The sequence below is a fragment of the Pan paniscus genome, chromosome 12 (assembly GCF_029289425.2).
Source record: "Pan paniscus chromosome 12, NHGRI_mPanPan1-v2.0_pri, whole genome shotgun sequence".
In the NCBI taxonomy this organism is placed as follows: domain Eukaryota; kingdom Metazoa; phylum Chordata; class Mammalia; order Primates; family Hominidae; genus Pan; species Pan paniscus.
In genome coordinates, this window is record NC_073261.2 from 26025059 (window position 1) to 26043059 (window position 18001).

General features: G+C 38.4%; 1 protein-coding gene across 5 annotated transcripts in view; it reads right to left on the reverse strand.

Moving 5' to 3' along the window:
- IL1RL2 (interleukin 1 receptor like 2) overlaps positions 1–18001 on the reverse strand; it is a 54402-nt gene that overhangs the window by 29971 nt on the left and 6430 nt on the right. For 3 of the 5 annotated variants that reach the window (XM_034952053.3, XM_063594713.1, XM_063594714.1), the window contains 3 exons: positions 17514–17748; positions 14736–14931; positions 5229–5388 (listed from right to left, as the gene is read on the reverse strand). In XM_034952053.3, the coding sequence (XP_034807944.2) occupies positions 5229–5388; positions 14736–14931; positions 17514–17748 (591 nt within the window). The remainder of the gene's footprint in view (positions 1–5228; positions 5389–14735; positions 14932–17513; positions 17749–18001) is intronic. The other 2 variants (XM_034952055.3, XM_063594715.1) reach the window with 1 other exon arrangement.

The following is an 18001-nucleotide window of genomic DNA, read 5'->3' on the forward strand; positions in this document are numbered from 1 at the left end:
CTCAGCTGCAGTACAAAAAAACACTTGGTAGACTTCTAAGATTTGTTTACTCTAATCCCTTACTCCTAGACAGCACCTCTGGATCCACCCAGGGCCTGAGAGACCTTGCCAGTGGCAATCAGCCATGATGGGAGGGACAAAGGCCTGGCTGGCTTTGCCACCGGCTGATTGTAGAGCACCAGAGCCTAAAGCAAACATAAGCAGTAGCCAGGGAGTGGGTAAAGCAGGCCTTGGGCAAGACCCAGTGCTGTGCTGGCTTCAGGTCTGACCCAGCAGTCCTAGTGGTCATGGCCAAAGCGGTGCCTGTGTCACTCCACCATCAGCTTTAGGTGGCTCAGAACAGACAGACAGACTCTGTTTGTTTGGGAGAAAGTAAGGGAAGAGAACAAGTCTCTGCCTGATATCCAGAGAATTCTCCCAGATATTGTCCAAGATCATCAAGGTGCTACCTCTACAGGTCTGCAAGAACCACAGCATTACTGGGCTTAGGGTGCCCCCTAAAGCAGATACAGCTTTGATCGAAACACTCAAATCCTTTGGAAGGCCTTCCCAAGAATGACAAGTACAAATAAGTCCAGAGAGTGAAGACTACAATAAATACCTAACTTTTAAATGCCCAGACACTGAAGAACATCTACTAGCATCAACACCATCCAGGAAAACATGACCTCCTCAAATGAATTAAATAAGGCACCAGGGGCCAATCCTGGAGGAACAGAGATATGTGATGTTTCAGTCAGAGAATTCAAAATAGCTGTGTTGAGGAAACGCAAAGAAATTCAAGATAACATAGAAAAGGAATTCAGAATTCTATCAGATAAATTTAACAAGGAGATTGAAATAAGGTTTTTTAAATCAAGCAGAAATTCTGGAAATGAAAAAATGCAATTGGCATATTGAAGAATGCATCAGAGTCCTTTAATAGAGTAATGTATCAAGCAGAAGAAAGAATTAGCAGGCTGGAAGACAGGCTATCTGAAAATACACAGTCAAAGGAAACAAAAGAAAAAAGCATAAAAAACAATGAAGCATTGCATACAGAATCTAGAAGATAGCCTCAAAAGGGCAAATCTAAAAGTTATTGGCTTTACAGAGGAGGTAGAGAAACAGAAAAGAGTAGAAAGTTTATTCAAAGGGATAACAGAGAACTTCCCAAACCTAGAGAAAGATATCAGTCCCCAAATACAAGAAGGTTATAGAACACCCAGCAGATTTAATCCAAAGGAGACTACGTCAAGACATTTAATAATCGTACTTCCAAAGGTCAAGGATAAAGAAAGGGTTCTAAAAGCAGCAAGAGAAAAGGAACAAATAACATACAATGGAGCTCTAACACATCTAGCAGCAGACTTTTCAGTGGAAACCTTATAGGCCAGGAGTGGCATGGCACATTTTAAAAACGTTTACCCTAGAATAGCATATCCACAAAAATAACCTTCAAACATGAAGAAGAAATAGACTTTCCCAGACAAACGAAAGCTGAAGGATTTCATCTACTGACCTGTCCTACAAGAAATGTTAAAGGGAGTACTTCAATCAGAAAGAAAAGGACATTAATGAGCAATGAGTAATCACCCAAAGGCACAAAACTCACTGGTTATAATAAGTACACAGAAAAACACAGAATATTTTAACACTGTAACTGTGGTGTGAAACTGTTCTTATCCCAGAAAGACTGAATGATGAACCAATCAAAAATAATAACTACAACAACTTTTCAAGGTGTAGTGAGTACAAGATATAAATAGAAGCAACAAAAAGTTAAAAAGCAGGGGAATAAAGTTAAGGTGTAAAATTTTTATTAGTTTTCTTTTTGCTTGTTTGTTTATGCAAACAAGTTGTTATCAGGTTAAAATAATGGGTTATAAAATAGTATTTTCAAGCCTCGTGGAAACCTCAAACCAGAAAAAATGCAATAGAGTCACAAAAAAATAAAAAGCAAGAAACCAAGTCATATCACCAGACAAAATCACCTTCACTAAAAGAAGACAGGAAGGAAAGAAAGGAGGAAGAGAAGACCACAAAACAAGCAGAAAACAAATAACAAAATGACAGGAGTAAGTTCTACCTATCAATAATAACATTAAATGTAAATGGACTAAACTCTCCAATAAAGAGACGTAGAATGGCTGAATGAATGAAAAAACAAGACCCATTGATTGTTTCCACACTTCACCTATAAAGACACACATAGACTGAAAATAAAGGTATGAAAAAAGATATTCCATGATAATCAAAAACAAAAAAAACAGCAGGAGTAGCTATGCTTAGAGAAAATAGATTTCAAGACAAAAACTATAAAAAAAGACAAAGCAAGTCACTATGTAATGATAAAAAGGTCAATTCAGCAAGAGGATATAACACCCAACACTGAAGCACCCAGATATAAAAACAAATATTATTGGAGCTAAAGAGAAAGATAGGCTCCAATACAATAATAGCTGGAGACTTCAATATCCCACTTTCAGCATTGGACAGATCTTCCAGACAGAAAATCAACAAAGAAACATCTGACTTTATCTGCACTATAGACCTATAGTGCAGATAATAGACCTATCTATTAGATCCATTTACAGAACGTTTCATCCAATGGCTGTAGAATACATATTCTTTTCCTTAGCACATGGATCATTCTCAAGGACAGACCATCTGTTAGGTCACAAAACAAGTCTTAAGACACTGAAAAAATTGGAATAATATCAAGCATCTTCTCTGACCACAATGGAATAAAACTAGAAATCAATAACGAGAGGAATTTTGGAAACTATACAAATACATGGAAGTTAAACAGTATGCTTCTGAATGACCAGTGGGTCAATGAAGAAATTAAGAAGGAAACTGAAAAATTTCTTGAAACAAATAATGGAAACAAAACATACTAAAACATATGGGATACAGCAAAAGCAGTACTCAGAGAAAAGTTTATAGCTATAAGTGCCTACATCAAAAAAGAGGGAAAACTTCAAACAAACAATCTAATGATGTATCTTAAAGAACTAGAAAAGCAAGAGCAAACCAGGCCCAAAATTAGTAGAAGAAATAAATGAAATTGAAATGAAAAAAACACAGAAGATCAATGAAACAAAAAGTTGGTTCTTTGAAAAGGGAAACAAAATTGACAAACCTTTAGCCAGACTAAGAAAAAAAGAGAGGAGATACAAATAAATAAAATCAGAAATGAATAAGGAGACATTACAACTTATATTGCAGAAATCCAAAAGATTATTAATGGCTACTATGAGCAACTGTATGCCAATGAATAGGAAATCCCTCTAGAAGAAATGGGCAAATTCCTAGACAAATACAACCTACCAAGATTGAACCAGGAAGAAATCCAAAACCTAAACAGACCAATAACAAGTAACAATATAGAAATTTTAATAAAGTATCTTTATTAAAGAGAAAGAAGTCTCTTTATTAAAGAAAAGTCTAGGACTGGATGGCTTCACCACTGAATTCTAACAAACATTTAAAGAAGAACTAATACCAATCCTGCTCAAACTAGTCAAAAAAATAGAGGATGAGAAGATACTACCAAATTCATTTTATGAGGCCAGTTATTACCCTGATACCAAAACCAGACAAAGACACATCAAAAAAAAAAGAGAGAAAACTATAGGCAAGTATCTCTGATGAATATTGATGCAAAAATCCTCAACAAAGTACTAGCAAACAGAATTCAACAATACATTAGAAAGATCATTCATCATGACCAAATGGGATTTATCCCTAGGATGCAAGGATGGTTTAACATTTGCAAATCAATCAATGTAATACATCATATCAACAGAATAAAGGCTAAAAACCATATGATCATTGCAATTGATGCTGAAAAAGCATTTGATAAAATTCAGAAGGTCATGATAAAAACCCTCAAAAAACTGGAAGTAGAAAGAACATGTCTCAATGTAATAAAAGCCATATGTGACAGACCCACAGCTAGTATCATACTGAATGGGGAAAAACTGAAAGCCTTTCCTCTAAGTTCTGGAACACAAGGAGGATGCCCACTGTCACCACTGTTATTCAACATAGTACTGGAAGTCCTAGCTAGAGAAATCAGACAAGAGAAAGATATAAACGGCATCCAAATTAGAAAAGAAGAATTCAAATTATCATTGTTGGCAAATGATATGATCTTATATTTGGGAAAACCTAAAGACTCCACAAGAAAACTATTAGAACTAATAAATTCAGTGAAGTTGCTGGATACAAAATCAGCATACAAAAATCAGTAGCATTTCTATATGCCAGCAGTGAACAATGTGAAAAGATATTTTACAAGTAATCCCATTTACAATAGCCACACATAAAACCATATCATCATTTCAAAAATATTAAAATACATAGGAATTAACCGAAATTAAATACCTCGGAATTAACCAAAGAAGTGAAAGATCTCTATAATGAAAACTATGAAACACTGATGAAAGAAATTGAAGAGGACACCAAAAAATGAAAAAATATTCTATGCTCATGGATTATAAATATACACATATTATGTAATATATACACTTATGTGTTTAATATATCATATACCCATTATTATATATATAATACACCTATTATTATGTAATATATGCACATACTATATATAAATATATATACCTATTATGTACCCACAAAAATTGAAAATTTAAAAAATTAAATTAAATTAGTGGCTTGAGCTAATTTACTTTTAGGGTTTCTTCTTCCCCTAAGATTCTACTTTCAAACCTCCAGGCATATGTTCAAGAGAGCTGGCTGCTCTGGGCTGAGAACACAGGTCCATGAGCAGCAGGATATCCCAGGACCATGTCCAGAACTCTGAGCTCTGCGGCACTTGAGGCAGGGGAGGCCTCAGCTGGCAGGCCCGCAGGAATATTCACGACAATGAAGGCTGAGGTGAATGACAGTCATGTTCATCACATCTACTATTGTCTAGATACTTGTGTTTCATCAGGTGTCCCAGCAGCTAGTCTATGTGCATGATCTCATTTAATTTTCACAAATCAACCAAGAGTTTTGAGTGTTCTGTTGTTCAGAAGAGGAAACTAAGCTGCTCATGCCCTTCTGCCTCACTCTTCCCACCTTCTGATTCTAACAGTGGCAGGTCTGAGAGCCTACTAGCCTTCAGGGAAACCAAGACCTAGAATCACTCCTGCTCAAAGCCCAAAACCCAAAGCCAGAAGCCAGTTCACACAAAGCCAAGAGAATACAAGGCGACAGGCATACATGAGCATACTTACTGATGCTCACAGTGATGCCATTTAAAACCTCGTACTGCTTCCCTGAGTGTGTCAGTATGGCTTGACACGCGTAGTTCCCTCTGTCCTCTGCCGAGACATTGCTCACCGAAAGCCTGGTTTCCAAAACAGTGAACCGCTCCCCTTTAATCTCGTTACAGTCCTAATACAAATAAAAACAAAATTCAATTCAATGAATACTTAGAAACCTGTGTGATCCCTAGAATTTAGGTAATTTACAGTCTAACTGGAAGACAACAGATAGCTAGCTAGCTAGGTAAATAGAAAAATAGGTAGATGATAGATTGATGATAGATGGATAGATAGGCAGCAGAATTCCCTGCCCAGTCTGTATATAATGTGTATATATGTGTGTGTGTGTACATATATATGTGCATGTGTGTGTATATAGATATACACAGATTTGACAAAGGATATTTTACAGGCTGAAGTGAATGATACAAACAATAAGTCTAGTAGGACTTGAGAGGAGAGTGGCCTACGTGAGTTTGAAGGAAGACTTCATGGAGGAAAACTGAGCCTGGGTCAGTTTTTTGCAGGAGGACATGAACAGGCAGTCCTCCACCTTCAGGGGCCCGTGTCTGCCAGTGGACTCCCGCTTAATGGCCCAAGACCCTCTGCCAAGACTGAAACCCAGGTGAATAACAACTGCTCCCACTGCCTTGCGGGCCCAATTATACTTTCTGCACTTATCAAGCATTGGACTTTATAGAAGTCCAAAATAATTCTTCACCAACATCCAATTTGAAGGTCTGAACAGTGATCAAAGGAAGCTGGCCAGGTTTATGGTGGGCAGATGTCACATCACTTCTCCCGCTTCCCATGCCTCCTCCATGGACAAGGCAACAACCTCACACCCAACCAACCAGAAGACCAGTGAGTCTCAGGAATGCTTTCTCTCCCAGCAACCACCCAGAGGGCAAGCCTCACTGTTTCTCTGTCCTGTCCTAGGCTCACATTCTCATGCTAATCACCAGTTCTTCCACCCCTTGGGCCAACTTCTGAATTCTCCCAAACCTGCTCCCTGTCCTCCAAGAAGCTGCAGTCCACAGAGTGACTGCTTAGCTAATTGAGTCCATTTGTTCATTCAAACATTTGAATTCCTGCAGTTTGCCTGCACTGTGACAGGCCTGGCCGTGCAGGACTAAGATGCAATCCCTCTCCTCAGGAAGTGCACAATCTAAAAGATAAAATCAACATGCAAACTCCTAATTAAATAAATATTTACCTGCCCAAGTGTTAAGCTCTCTCCTCACTTAGGCATGGTTCAGAGTCACACTTCATTCTCCACCCCTGGAACAGCATGAATAGAGCTGCCCAGCAGGATGCAGTAAATAATTAATGCCAAACAAGCATTGGTTTATTTATAATGTGAAATGCTACTTCCTAGAAGGCTTACATTATTTCCCTATAAATACCTGATATGGGAAACCAACTCATAATCTGACAACTGCTTATCAAACAAAATGGGAATTACTAATCAGAGTTAGATGTATAAAGGGATCAGACTCTGATATTGTGATGTCTCCTTCTTTAGGATACAGACAAGCACTTTTTTTTTTTTTTTTTTTTTTCTGGAACAAGGTCTTAGCTCTGTCGCCCACTTCCTGAGCTCGGGGGATCCTCCCACTCCAGCCTCCCGAGTAGCTGGGACTACAGGTACGTGCCACCACACCCCAATTTTTTTGTTTTTTTAGTACAGGTGGGGTTTCACCATGAAGCCCAGGCTGGACTTGAACACCTGAGCTCAAGGAGTCTGCCCACCTCAGCCTCCCAAAGTGCTAGGATTACAGGCATAAGCCACTGAACTCAGCCCAAACAAAGTACAATGTCTAGTCCTCACACTTCATAAACCTCTTCCCTGGACAGGCTGCCCTGGATAGTCTCTGGCTAGGCACAGTCTCTGGGCCTCCCTTGCTGTGCTTCCATGGCTGAGCAGTCCTCTTTCTGATGGGTTCATTCTTTCTTTCAAGATATACATATTTTAATCATCTTAAAGTTCAGCCTTGCAGCTGAGGGCCATTCTGTGGCTTTGCTATAACTTAGACTGGCTCTATTCTGATCCACTGGAACATTATTTCAAAGTTTAAACTCTCAATGAGCTTGGATTTAAATTTAAAATCTTTAGGGTAATGTCTCACTAACAAGATTTAAAATTAAAATGTTAAGAACAATAGCGTCCACTTTTGAATGCCTTATATATTCCAGGCATCGTGAAGAAAACTCCTGACCCAGCATGTACAATATTTCAGAAACACAAAATAGCCTTGAGAATTCTTACTAAGATGCAGTGGGTACAGAATAGTGATGGAGATAAAACTGGTGAGGCAGTCAGGAGACCTGTCACAGAAAACCATGAAGAGGAGACGAGCATCAGAAGCTTTCTGAGCAAGAGAATAAGACAATCAGATTTTCTTTTGAGAAAGATCCTTTAGTTGCTGTGTAGTTTAAAGGATTAAAATAGTGCAATGCTAAAGACCATTTAGATTTTATTTCCATAAACTGAGACCAAATGGAACCTAAACTAAGGCAGGGAAGTAGGGATAGCAAGGAAAAAACAAAAAACAATTATTTTAAGCAGTTCCAGTCCACAGAATTTAGTGACAAATTTGGAATATGCAGAGGGAGCAGGACTTCTACAGTCTTAGGTAAGCAAAAGTGTTACTAGTAAGAAGAAGGAATGCAAAGAAATGAAGAAAATGATCCTATTTAGGGTAAGATTAAAAAATAGCTCTAACCATGGTGCATGGGGTGAGTGGTGGGGATGGGAGGGTCTAAGGAGACTGTACATTAGACGGTTGGACAAAGAAATCTGGAGATTGGAAGAAAGGTCCAAGTGGAAGAGAACTGGGAGCCATATGGAGAATATAGAGCCAAACGGATGGTTCTATAAATCATCCACTTGAATGTAAGCAAAAGCGAGCACAGAAGATGACCGCAGCTGAAACCATGGGGAACCTCAAATCCTAAGACCCAAATATAGAAGAAAAGAACTCAGTGATGATTACAAAGGAAGCACCAGAAAAAAATAAAAACAAAAAAGATAAACAGAGACAAAGAATAAGTCTTAGAAGGAAATGGGAAAGGAGTTCCTAGCTGATGGGAGTGCCCAGCAATGTTGAATGCCACAATCAGGTTGAAAATGAATGTCAATTTAGCAACTGGAGAGCGCGAAGTAACTTCAGCAAGTTCAGATTGAGCACAGTGATGGGGACCCAAAACCACTGTGCTGAGGAGTAATTTGGGATTGAAACAAAAACAAAATTGGGGACATTACCACTTTTCCAGGTGTAGACAGATGTCTTAATACCCAAACCTTGTCCTCTGCAAGCTCTTCAATTTCAAAGACTTCCTGGGGACTTCTCTCAGTTTTCAATTCTCCCAGACATAAGCCAGGATTTTCGTAGGGATTTGCCATTATCCAGAACCTCTGTCTCCAAATTCTTAAAATTAAATATATTACTTTCTGACTGATTCCCTATTCCAGCTCATTCATTCCTTTATTGTAACATAATAATCTCTAATATTTATTTATTAGGTACTTATTATGTACTCATGCTGAACTAAATGCTTCGTGGATAGATTAGATCATTTAATCTTTGAAACAGAGCCATGAAGCCATATATCTCTGTCTGGATTTAGCAAACAAAAATCATTCTATATTTTATGCAGAAAAGGATTCAAGACAAGATACTAGGTGCTTTGCTAAATCTGTGAAAGTACTCAGGAAGTGGCATCGAGGCCAGAACCACACTGCAGAAGTAGCTTGCCCTGAGAGCCGCTACCTCTACCACAATCTGGAAAGTGGGGAATCAACTCTGAAATACACCACCTGCAATTCAGAGACCAGGAGTTGCCGCTTATGCAACTCCAGTGTGTCAAGTAATGCCACATCAGGAAAAGCCACCCCAACAAATAAAGTGGAATACTCAGCTCCCACAGAACTGGAGACTGGACACTTCAATACTGCTGGAGAAATTTCCGTGTCTCCAGGGCTTTGCTTTCCAGCAGAAAGAGCAGGAAGATCCTCCATCCTCACCTTTACCTTTCAGCAAAGCCAGCTGGAGACATGGAATTCCATCCAGAGCCTTAGCAGTAGGTGACTCAGCAAAATGTAAGGTGGTATGGTCATTTTGTTCCTGTGTCTTTTTAGTTTTATGGCCTCTACAGGATAAAAAGACTCACCATGGGCATTACACTTTTCCACCTGAACTTTCTATCCATTCAACTCACTTTTCTATCTTAACTGGATTTAGCCCACCTGACCTCTCTACTTTTGTCTAATTTCCAAGCTCTTTCAGGTATCATTTCCTTTCCTGTCCATCCTGGATTCACATGTCCATCACTTCAATCACTTCCCTTCCAGTACCTCAACTCTGCAGCCCTCCGTCCTTCCAGCATCTTCACCTGCAAAGACCCCATTCTGATGGATCCCTTCATCCCTCTCCTGCAAGGCTTCAACCAGAGAGCAGAGCACTGTAGGAGATAATCACATAAACAGGAGTCTTGGTACCACTACAAATTCATTACATCTCCATCTATTTACTTACATTACTCTTTCAAATATTCCCCATAACATCTCCTTACAATTAGAAAAATTAGGGGCCCTCAGACATGAGTTCCTCCTTTTCCCTAATTTTTCAGTTCTACTTTATAACTTTCTGAAATGAACCGCACTTCTTAACTTGATTTCTAGGATAGTCCAAATGATCAGCATGCCACCATTCTCAAGGCCTTCCAATGTATTCACTATAGCCCCACAGAAGGACTTTTCTCAAATGTGAATTTGCTCATGCCATTCTCCTGATGGTAGGATTCACTGTTGAAATGCTTTAGGTTGGCATAAATGGTGTTTATTTTCTAGCACCATCTTTCTACATGTGCCCTAAACTCTAACCAAGGCCCCCAAACACCATTCTCTTTCTCACCCAACGCCTTTGCACCTGCTGCTTCCCTCTAATTACTGACCTTCCTTGCCGTACCCACCAGGCTAACTGTGTTCACTCTTCAAGCACAGTTCAAAGTCACCTTTTCCAGGAAGCATAGCCATGGACATTCCCAGGGTCTGCTCTAGTTTTGCTTTCTTTATGTTCACCTCATGCTGTAATAAAATTCTTAGTTTACTTGTCTGCTTCCTCTGATAAATTGTAACTTCTTTGACGACATATGACATCCCTTGGCACAGCACCAAGAAGATCACAGACTCCAGATATTGCAGAATTGATTCCAACCCTCTGGTTTTACAGATGACAACACTGAGGCCCAAAGAGTGATTCCAGGTCTGAGCACATGGTAGTGGCAAAAACAGCCATACCTGGATCACCAAATCTGAGCAGGTGGTATAGTATCAGGTGACCCCTCCTGCTTACACTGCTGACCCTCAGCTTTTGCCTACATTTGCAAGCCCAGGGGTTGTTTTTAAAATAAAGGCATCTAAGCGCCACCCATGGGTGACCTGCTTCAGTTAGCAGAGGGTGAGGCTGAACATCAGAATTTTTAAAAGATCCAGAGGATCAAATCCGATGCTCACTTAGGATTGCTTGTCATAGCCCTGAGTCCACCTCCAAGTGCTGCAGAAACAGAAGTTAGAATAGCCAAGGCAACACTTCAGAAAAAGGAAAAGCAGAGGACTTATACAAAACTTAAGACTTATCTAATGCCATAATAATTAACAAGGATAAGGGCCCGATGAGCTGGCTCACACCTGTAATCCCAGTACTTTGGGAGACTGAGACAAGTGGATCATCTGAGGTCAGTAGTTTGAGACAGCCTGGCCAACACGGTGAAATCCTGTCTCTAGTAAAAATACCAAAAATTAGCCAGTCATAGTGGTGTGCGCCTGTAATCCCAACTACTCTGGAGGCTGAGGCAGGAGAATGGCTTGAACCCAGGAGGCAGAGGTTGCAATGAGTCAAGACCACACCACTGCCCTCTAGCCTAGGAGAGAGACTGAGACTCCATCTGAAAAAAGAAAAAAAAAAGAAAGAGAGAAGGAAGGAAGGAAGGAAGAAAGAAAGAAAAAAGGAAGAAAGAAAAAGAAAGAAAGAAAGAGAAAGAAAGAAAGAGAAAGAAATAGAATAAGGGAATGCTACAGAGGGTTCTGAAACAGATCTACACACAAAGACCAATATGATTTACGTTGCATGCAAAGCAACGTAAACTATAAGTCCACAGAGAAAAAAATTACATTTGACCCTACCAACACTACACACTTAAAAATCAGTGGAAAAAGAAAAACAATGAAACTTCAAGAAGAAAATATAGGAAAAAAGGTCTTTTTACTTAGGGGTAGGAAAAAGATTCTTAAACAAGTCACAGAAAGTACTAATCACAAAGGAAAATCAATACATCAGACTGCATTAAAACTAGGAAGTCTGAGACCTCATTACCAGAGTAGAAAGGTTAGCCATTGCTTAGAAGGACACATTGTAACAATTACTGATATCCAGATCTATAAAGAACTACTACAAATCAATGAGAAATAGACAAGAGGCTAGCAAACCACACAACGGGCCAAATGTGGCTAACCACCTGTTTTTGTAAATAAAATGTTATTGAAACACAACCACACTCCTTCATTTCTACATTGTCTACAACTGTTTTTGTGCTTCCAAAACAGAGTTGAGTGGGTGAAACAGAGACCATCCGGCCTACAATGCCTAAAATATTTATTATTTGACTTTTCACAGAAAAAAAAAATGATACCTCCTGGACAAGGTAACCCGCAGCCACTCAGGAGGCTGAGGCAGAAGGGTCACTTGAGCCCAGGGGTTCAAGGTTACAGTGAACTATGATTGCACTACCACACTCCAGCCGGGGCAACAGAGCAAGAGCTTGTCTCAAAAAAAATTTTCACAAGCAAGCACTCAAAGAAAAAAATTACACACACACACAGACATCCAAGTGCCAATAAGAAAATTTAAAGAAGATCAACATTATCAGTTATCAGGGAAGTGTTAATTAAAGCTGAAATGAGACACAATTACTCATTTATCCAAATAGGAAAAATTAAAAAGACTAATAGTACCATGTGTTGTCAGGTAGAGGGGCATAAATAACTCTTATACACTGCTGCTGGAACTGTAAATTGGCACCAATTTGGAAAATGGTTTGGCATTTTCTACATACCCTTATGACCCAACTATTTCACTCTCATGTAATATGTCCCACAAAATTGCATTCATAAGTGAGGAAAGTGTTCATACCAGCTTTGATTCTAAGACCCAGAAGTTGGAAATGACTCAAGAGTCTAACAACAATAATAATGAAATAGTACACAGCAATGAAAATGGATGAAATATAGCCACATGAAACAGCATAGATGATTCTCACTGGTTTGCTATTGAGCCAAGGAAGCTAGACATAAATACTACATATGATTTTATTCAAATTAAATAAAATTCAAAAACTGGTAAATCCAATCTATGATAGCATAAATCAGGGAAGTGGTTATTTGGGGACTAGGGAGGCATAGTTTTTCCAAGATGGAAGAGGTGGGCCTTCGGAGGTGCTAGTAATGTTTTCTTTCTTAACTTTCATGGGAAAGGGTAATTAAAAGGTATGTTCACTTTCTGATAATCCAACAAGCTTGCCCACTTATGATTTCTGCATTTTATATGTATATGTTATACTCCAATGAAAAGGGTTTTTTTTAATGCATTGCAAACAATCATACCCAGGATATATAAATATATAAAATCTCCTATAAGTCACAAGAAAATGGCATGAAAAGTAAAATAAGAAATATACCAAAAGATATGAGTGGGCAGTTCAGAAGAGGATCCAGAAATGGCCAATAAACTGAAAAAAGTGGTCAATCTCACTAATAATTAAGGAAAAGCAAAATAAAATAAAAAGGTACATTTTTTACCCACCAAATTGATTTTAAAAATCAAAGGCTTATAATACAAAGTTCAACACAAGGTTGTAGGAAATCTAGAATACTCCTGGTGAGCCATGCATGGTGGTTCATGCCTATAATCCCACCACTTTGGGAGGCCAAGGCCTGAGGACCACTTGAGGCCAGGAGTTTGAGACCAGTCTGGGCATCATAGCAAGATTCTGTCACCACAAAAAATTTTAAAAATTACCTGGGCTTCCACTTGAGCCCAGGAGTTAGGCTGCAGTGAGCCATGATCACACCACTGCACTCCAGCCTGGACAACAGAGTGAGACTCTGTCATAAAATAAAGTAAAATAAAATACTCCTGCAAAAGTATAAACTGATACAAAATTCTGTGAAGCAATTTGTCTAACATCAACAAAGTTGAATACTTTGTTCATCTGCATGCCCTACAAATGAGCAATTCTAGGGCTAGTAATCTTAAAGAAATGCATTCACTGGCAAACGTGCCTTAAAAGACAGGTATAAGGACACTCACTTCCACATTTCTTGTAAAAGAGGGAAACTAAACAACCTAAATGAACATGAAACATATAACAGAAAGGATCAACAAAGTCAAAAGTTAGCTTTTGAAAAGAGTACTAGAACTGACAAGTCTCTGATGAAACTAATCAAGTAAGTGTGCGTGTGTGTGCACGTGTGTGTGTGTGTGTGTGTGTGTAAGAGAGAATGAATAATGACTGAAGGTGAACCTTACTTTGAAGGTTTTGATGTCTGCAGACATTAAAAGAGAAGAGCTGCTAAACAATTTTCCATAATATATGAAACCTTTAATGAAATGAGAAACTTCCTAAGACACAAAATCTTACCAAACTCACACAAGAGAAAGTAAGAAATTTGCGTAATTCTTTCACCATTAAAGAAATTGAATAAATAGATGAAAATCTTCCCATAAAGAAAACTCATGACCCAGAGGGGTGTGCTGGCAAGGGTTAACAAGCAGGAAAAACTAATTCCAATCTCAAATAACTAGCCTGTGCTCCTCCATGCCAAGAGTTACCTTCTATGTCAACATATGCCAGGATCATCAAGAAAAGAGAACTTTTGAAGATGAAAACACAAAGTGCAGGAAGATGAGCGTAAAAAAGGAAGGGCTATAAAGAGCTAGACTATATATTTTTATTTGCTAGTATAGCATCATACAAGAATAATCACAGGGCACTAATCATGGTAGCCACAGTTGAGGAAGGTGTGATGAGCCCAGAGCAAATATGGAACGGTAGCAGGAAAGAGGTTTTCCAGGGGGTGACCTCTTAGAATTTGTGATTATTGAACCATGTGCACATAGTATGCATTTAAACAAATATAATTAACGTTAGAAAAATAAAGAATAGCCTGAAAAATAAGAATAACTGGAGGAAGGTGGTGGATCCAAATAATAAAATATTACAAAGCTATAATAACCAAAAATGTTTAAAAACAGTAATTAGGAAGGTAATGTTATCAATGACTGCTAGCTAACTAATCTACCTTAGGCACACAACTTTCTTTACCAATTCCACCTTAAAAACTACAACTTAACCTATAAAAAACAGTGCGTTTTAAAGAAAAGGAGGAAAAATATCAATAAGAAAATTCTTTTTTACCTTATACCACTTTATTGGACCCAAAACACAACTCTTCGGGAAGTGCAGATGACATGTGAGACTACCATCTTTTCCAAGATGTAATATTTGCTTGTACTCATCTGATAAATTTGGGAAACCACTTATGGAAGTGTCACACCAATGTTTTTCAAAAACAGTTAGGTTTACATGTATTCTATGACAGCTGTCTCTACCCCTGTAAGACAGATTGAGACCTCATAAACTCTTTAAAACAAATCACAAAATCAAATAATTCCACTCATTTTCAAATGTTTTCAAATCATTTTCACAGCACTGTGCAAACCCTCTGCCTCTAACAAAGCACTAAGCATCCACAAATGATTCATCACAAAAGGACAAATGGTATTCATACAGTGGAGGAACTGGACAACACCTTAACTGAGTGATCAAAATGGACATCACCAACTAGGGGCAAGTGGATGCCATGTGCCTCTGAGTAATATTCTGAAGAGGACACAAAGCACTCACCTAGCATTCCAGCCAAAATGGCTGAACCTACTCATGAAGAAATACCTGACAAACCCCAATGAAGGAGGTAATACAAAATAATTGCTTACAGTTCTTAAAAATGTCAGTATCATGAAAAACAAAGACTGAGGAACTGTTCCAGATTAAAAGAAATTAAATATTCATGGCAACCAAATGCAATGCATGATCCCAGATTTGTAACTGTACTGGAAAAGACAGAAAAACATTATAAAAGGTCTTCAATGAGATCATTGATAAGATTAGAACATAGATTATAGATTAAGGTATTATATGATGTTTAAGTTTCCTGAATTTGATAACTATACTATGATTATGTAAGAAATAAATAAATATACATTGAAAGGAAATAGGAAATATACACTGTTGATAGGAAATATACATTGAAATATTAAGGGCTAAGAGGGTATGATGATTAAAGGCCAAGGCAGTATTCAGTTTTTTAAACTGAAATGGTTTAAAAAATGGTTTAGGAGAAAAATATTGTTTGTAATTTATATCATATATATTGTGAAAGAGAAAATTATAAGATAAATGTAAAAATATATTCTTAAAAACAAGGAATCTAGATAAAGGGTAGAAAGAAGTTCTTGATACTATTCCTGCAAAATTTATTTAAATTTAAAATTATTTCAAAGCAAAAAGTAAAAATATACAGTTTCCTAAACACGTATCCTATCTGGATGTTAGTAATAAAAGTCTTGGAGAATTCATGTTCATTTTCTTTCATGGCAGATAATATCTTCGTCAATTTCTATTAAAGATTATTTTTCCTCATTTCAGAGCTCCCAGATTTAAATAGTTTAAGTCTAGCTTCGACATCCAGATTCATTTATGTGATGTATGATCTTCAAGTCTGGTTAATAATTCACAGCCTAGGCTAAAATAGGACAGCAGACCTCCACGTGCCCTGAGCGGTTTATTAGCAACTAAATCTGTGGAAAGGAGCCAGGCAGCGCTAACGACCACTTCCACTTGTGAACCACTCAATTTTGTGCATTTAGTCTGTCTGGTGTTTAGAAATGAGGAATCTAGCAGCAATCAGAGTGGGACAGGGGCCATGCTGGGACACAGAAAGGGGCTGGCAAATATCGCGGAATCAAAACAAGAGCTAGAGAATGGAGTACCTACTTCACACCTGATCTCAGTTAATTTGCACCTCAAGCCTATCAGGCCAGCATTACTTCCATTTTACAGAAAAAACCAAGGCTCAGAGAGATCAAGTAATTTGTTAAGGTCATGCAAGCCAGTGTGGGAAAGTCACGAAATTGGGCCCTCAGGCTAAATTTGTTCTACAGATGTGTTTTATTCAGGCCCCACAAAGCTTTACAAATTATAAAAAGTTGCACACACAAATTCCGATTTCCATATTCCCTTGAAAAGTGAGAAGATGGGCTTGACCTGAATAGACAGCTACCTTTGAGGGGCATGTGCTTTCCAGCTGACCACAGTCACCAGCAGGCCTGTGTTATTCATATTTCTTAGCACAGGTTCTCCAGCGAGGTCTGGAACATACTCGATGCTTACTCCCTGCCTTAAGCAGATTCCTCGTGAAAAGGGCTCAGGAGGCTCATTCCTATCTGGATGTGCCATTTCCCACAAAAACTTTTGGCATTTCAAGAAAGATGGCAGCGGCCGGGCTAGGTGGCTTAGGCCTGTAATTCCAGCACTTTGGGAGGCCAAGACGGGCGGATCACGAGTTCAGTAGCTCGAGATCATCCTAGCTAACACGGTGAAACCCCATCTCTACTAAAAATACAAAAAATTAGCCAAGCATGGTGGCTTGCGCCTATAATCCCAGCTACTTCGGATATAGCCAAGCGCCTATAATCCCAGCTACTTCGGAAGCTGAGGCAGGAGAATCACTTGAACCTGGGAGGCGGAGGTTGCAGTGAGCCGAGATCGCCGCCACTGCACTCCAGCCTGGTGACGGAGCGAGACTCCATCTCAAAAAATAAAAAAGAAAAATAAAAAAGAAAAGAAAAAGAAAACAAGAAAGAAAGATGGCAGCAATAATACTGGGACAAACACACTTTGTGAGTGGGTCTGGTCTGAGGTGCCATTTCCATAGGGAAAGATGCATATCAGGTTCCAAAAATGATTTACAAATCTGTTCTATTTAAAAATGTGTTCACTGGAAATTGTCTAACAATTATAAAAACATACAACAACATAATTCTTCTCAAGAGTTTTCTATGTTCGTTAAGAATTTTCCTAAAATAATTTATACATACACACACGAGTTAGTTCTATTTTAAATTAGGAACTTACTTTATAACACATTGGTAGACTCCTGAGTCCCCCCATTCCATGGGGAGAAACAAAATCCAAGTCTCGTCCTGGTGAACTCTAGACTGTATGATTTTGGACACTGGGATTTTGCTAGAATTTTTATACCATGTTACACTGACTTCCCCAGATGTTATGGGAGGGAATGTACAATTAAAAGCAAAAGGCTGGCTTGCTGAAAGCATCTCATTTTTCATAAAAATGTCCTTGCATCCATCTAGGGAAAGAAAAACAAAACAAAACAATTATCCATGAAAGAAAACTTCAGTTTTATTTACTGTTAGTTTTTCTAAATGCCTCTTCAATTTTCCAGCCAATTTGAAATTTTATTTGGGAGTTTCTTGAGTCTGGAAGTTTCCTAAAAATAGCCTGCTGATTATAAAGTATAATTCCAAGTTCTTTAAATGTATCCATAAAACAGAATTTACTCCGTTCCCTCCTCACAAACCTCTTCCCCATCGGGAGTGATT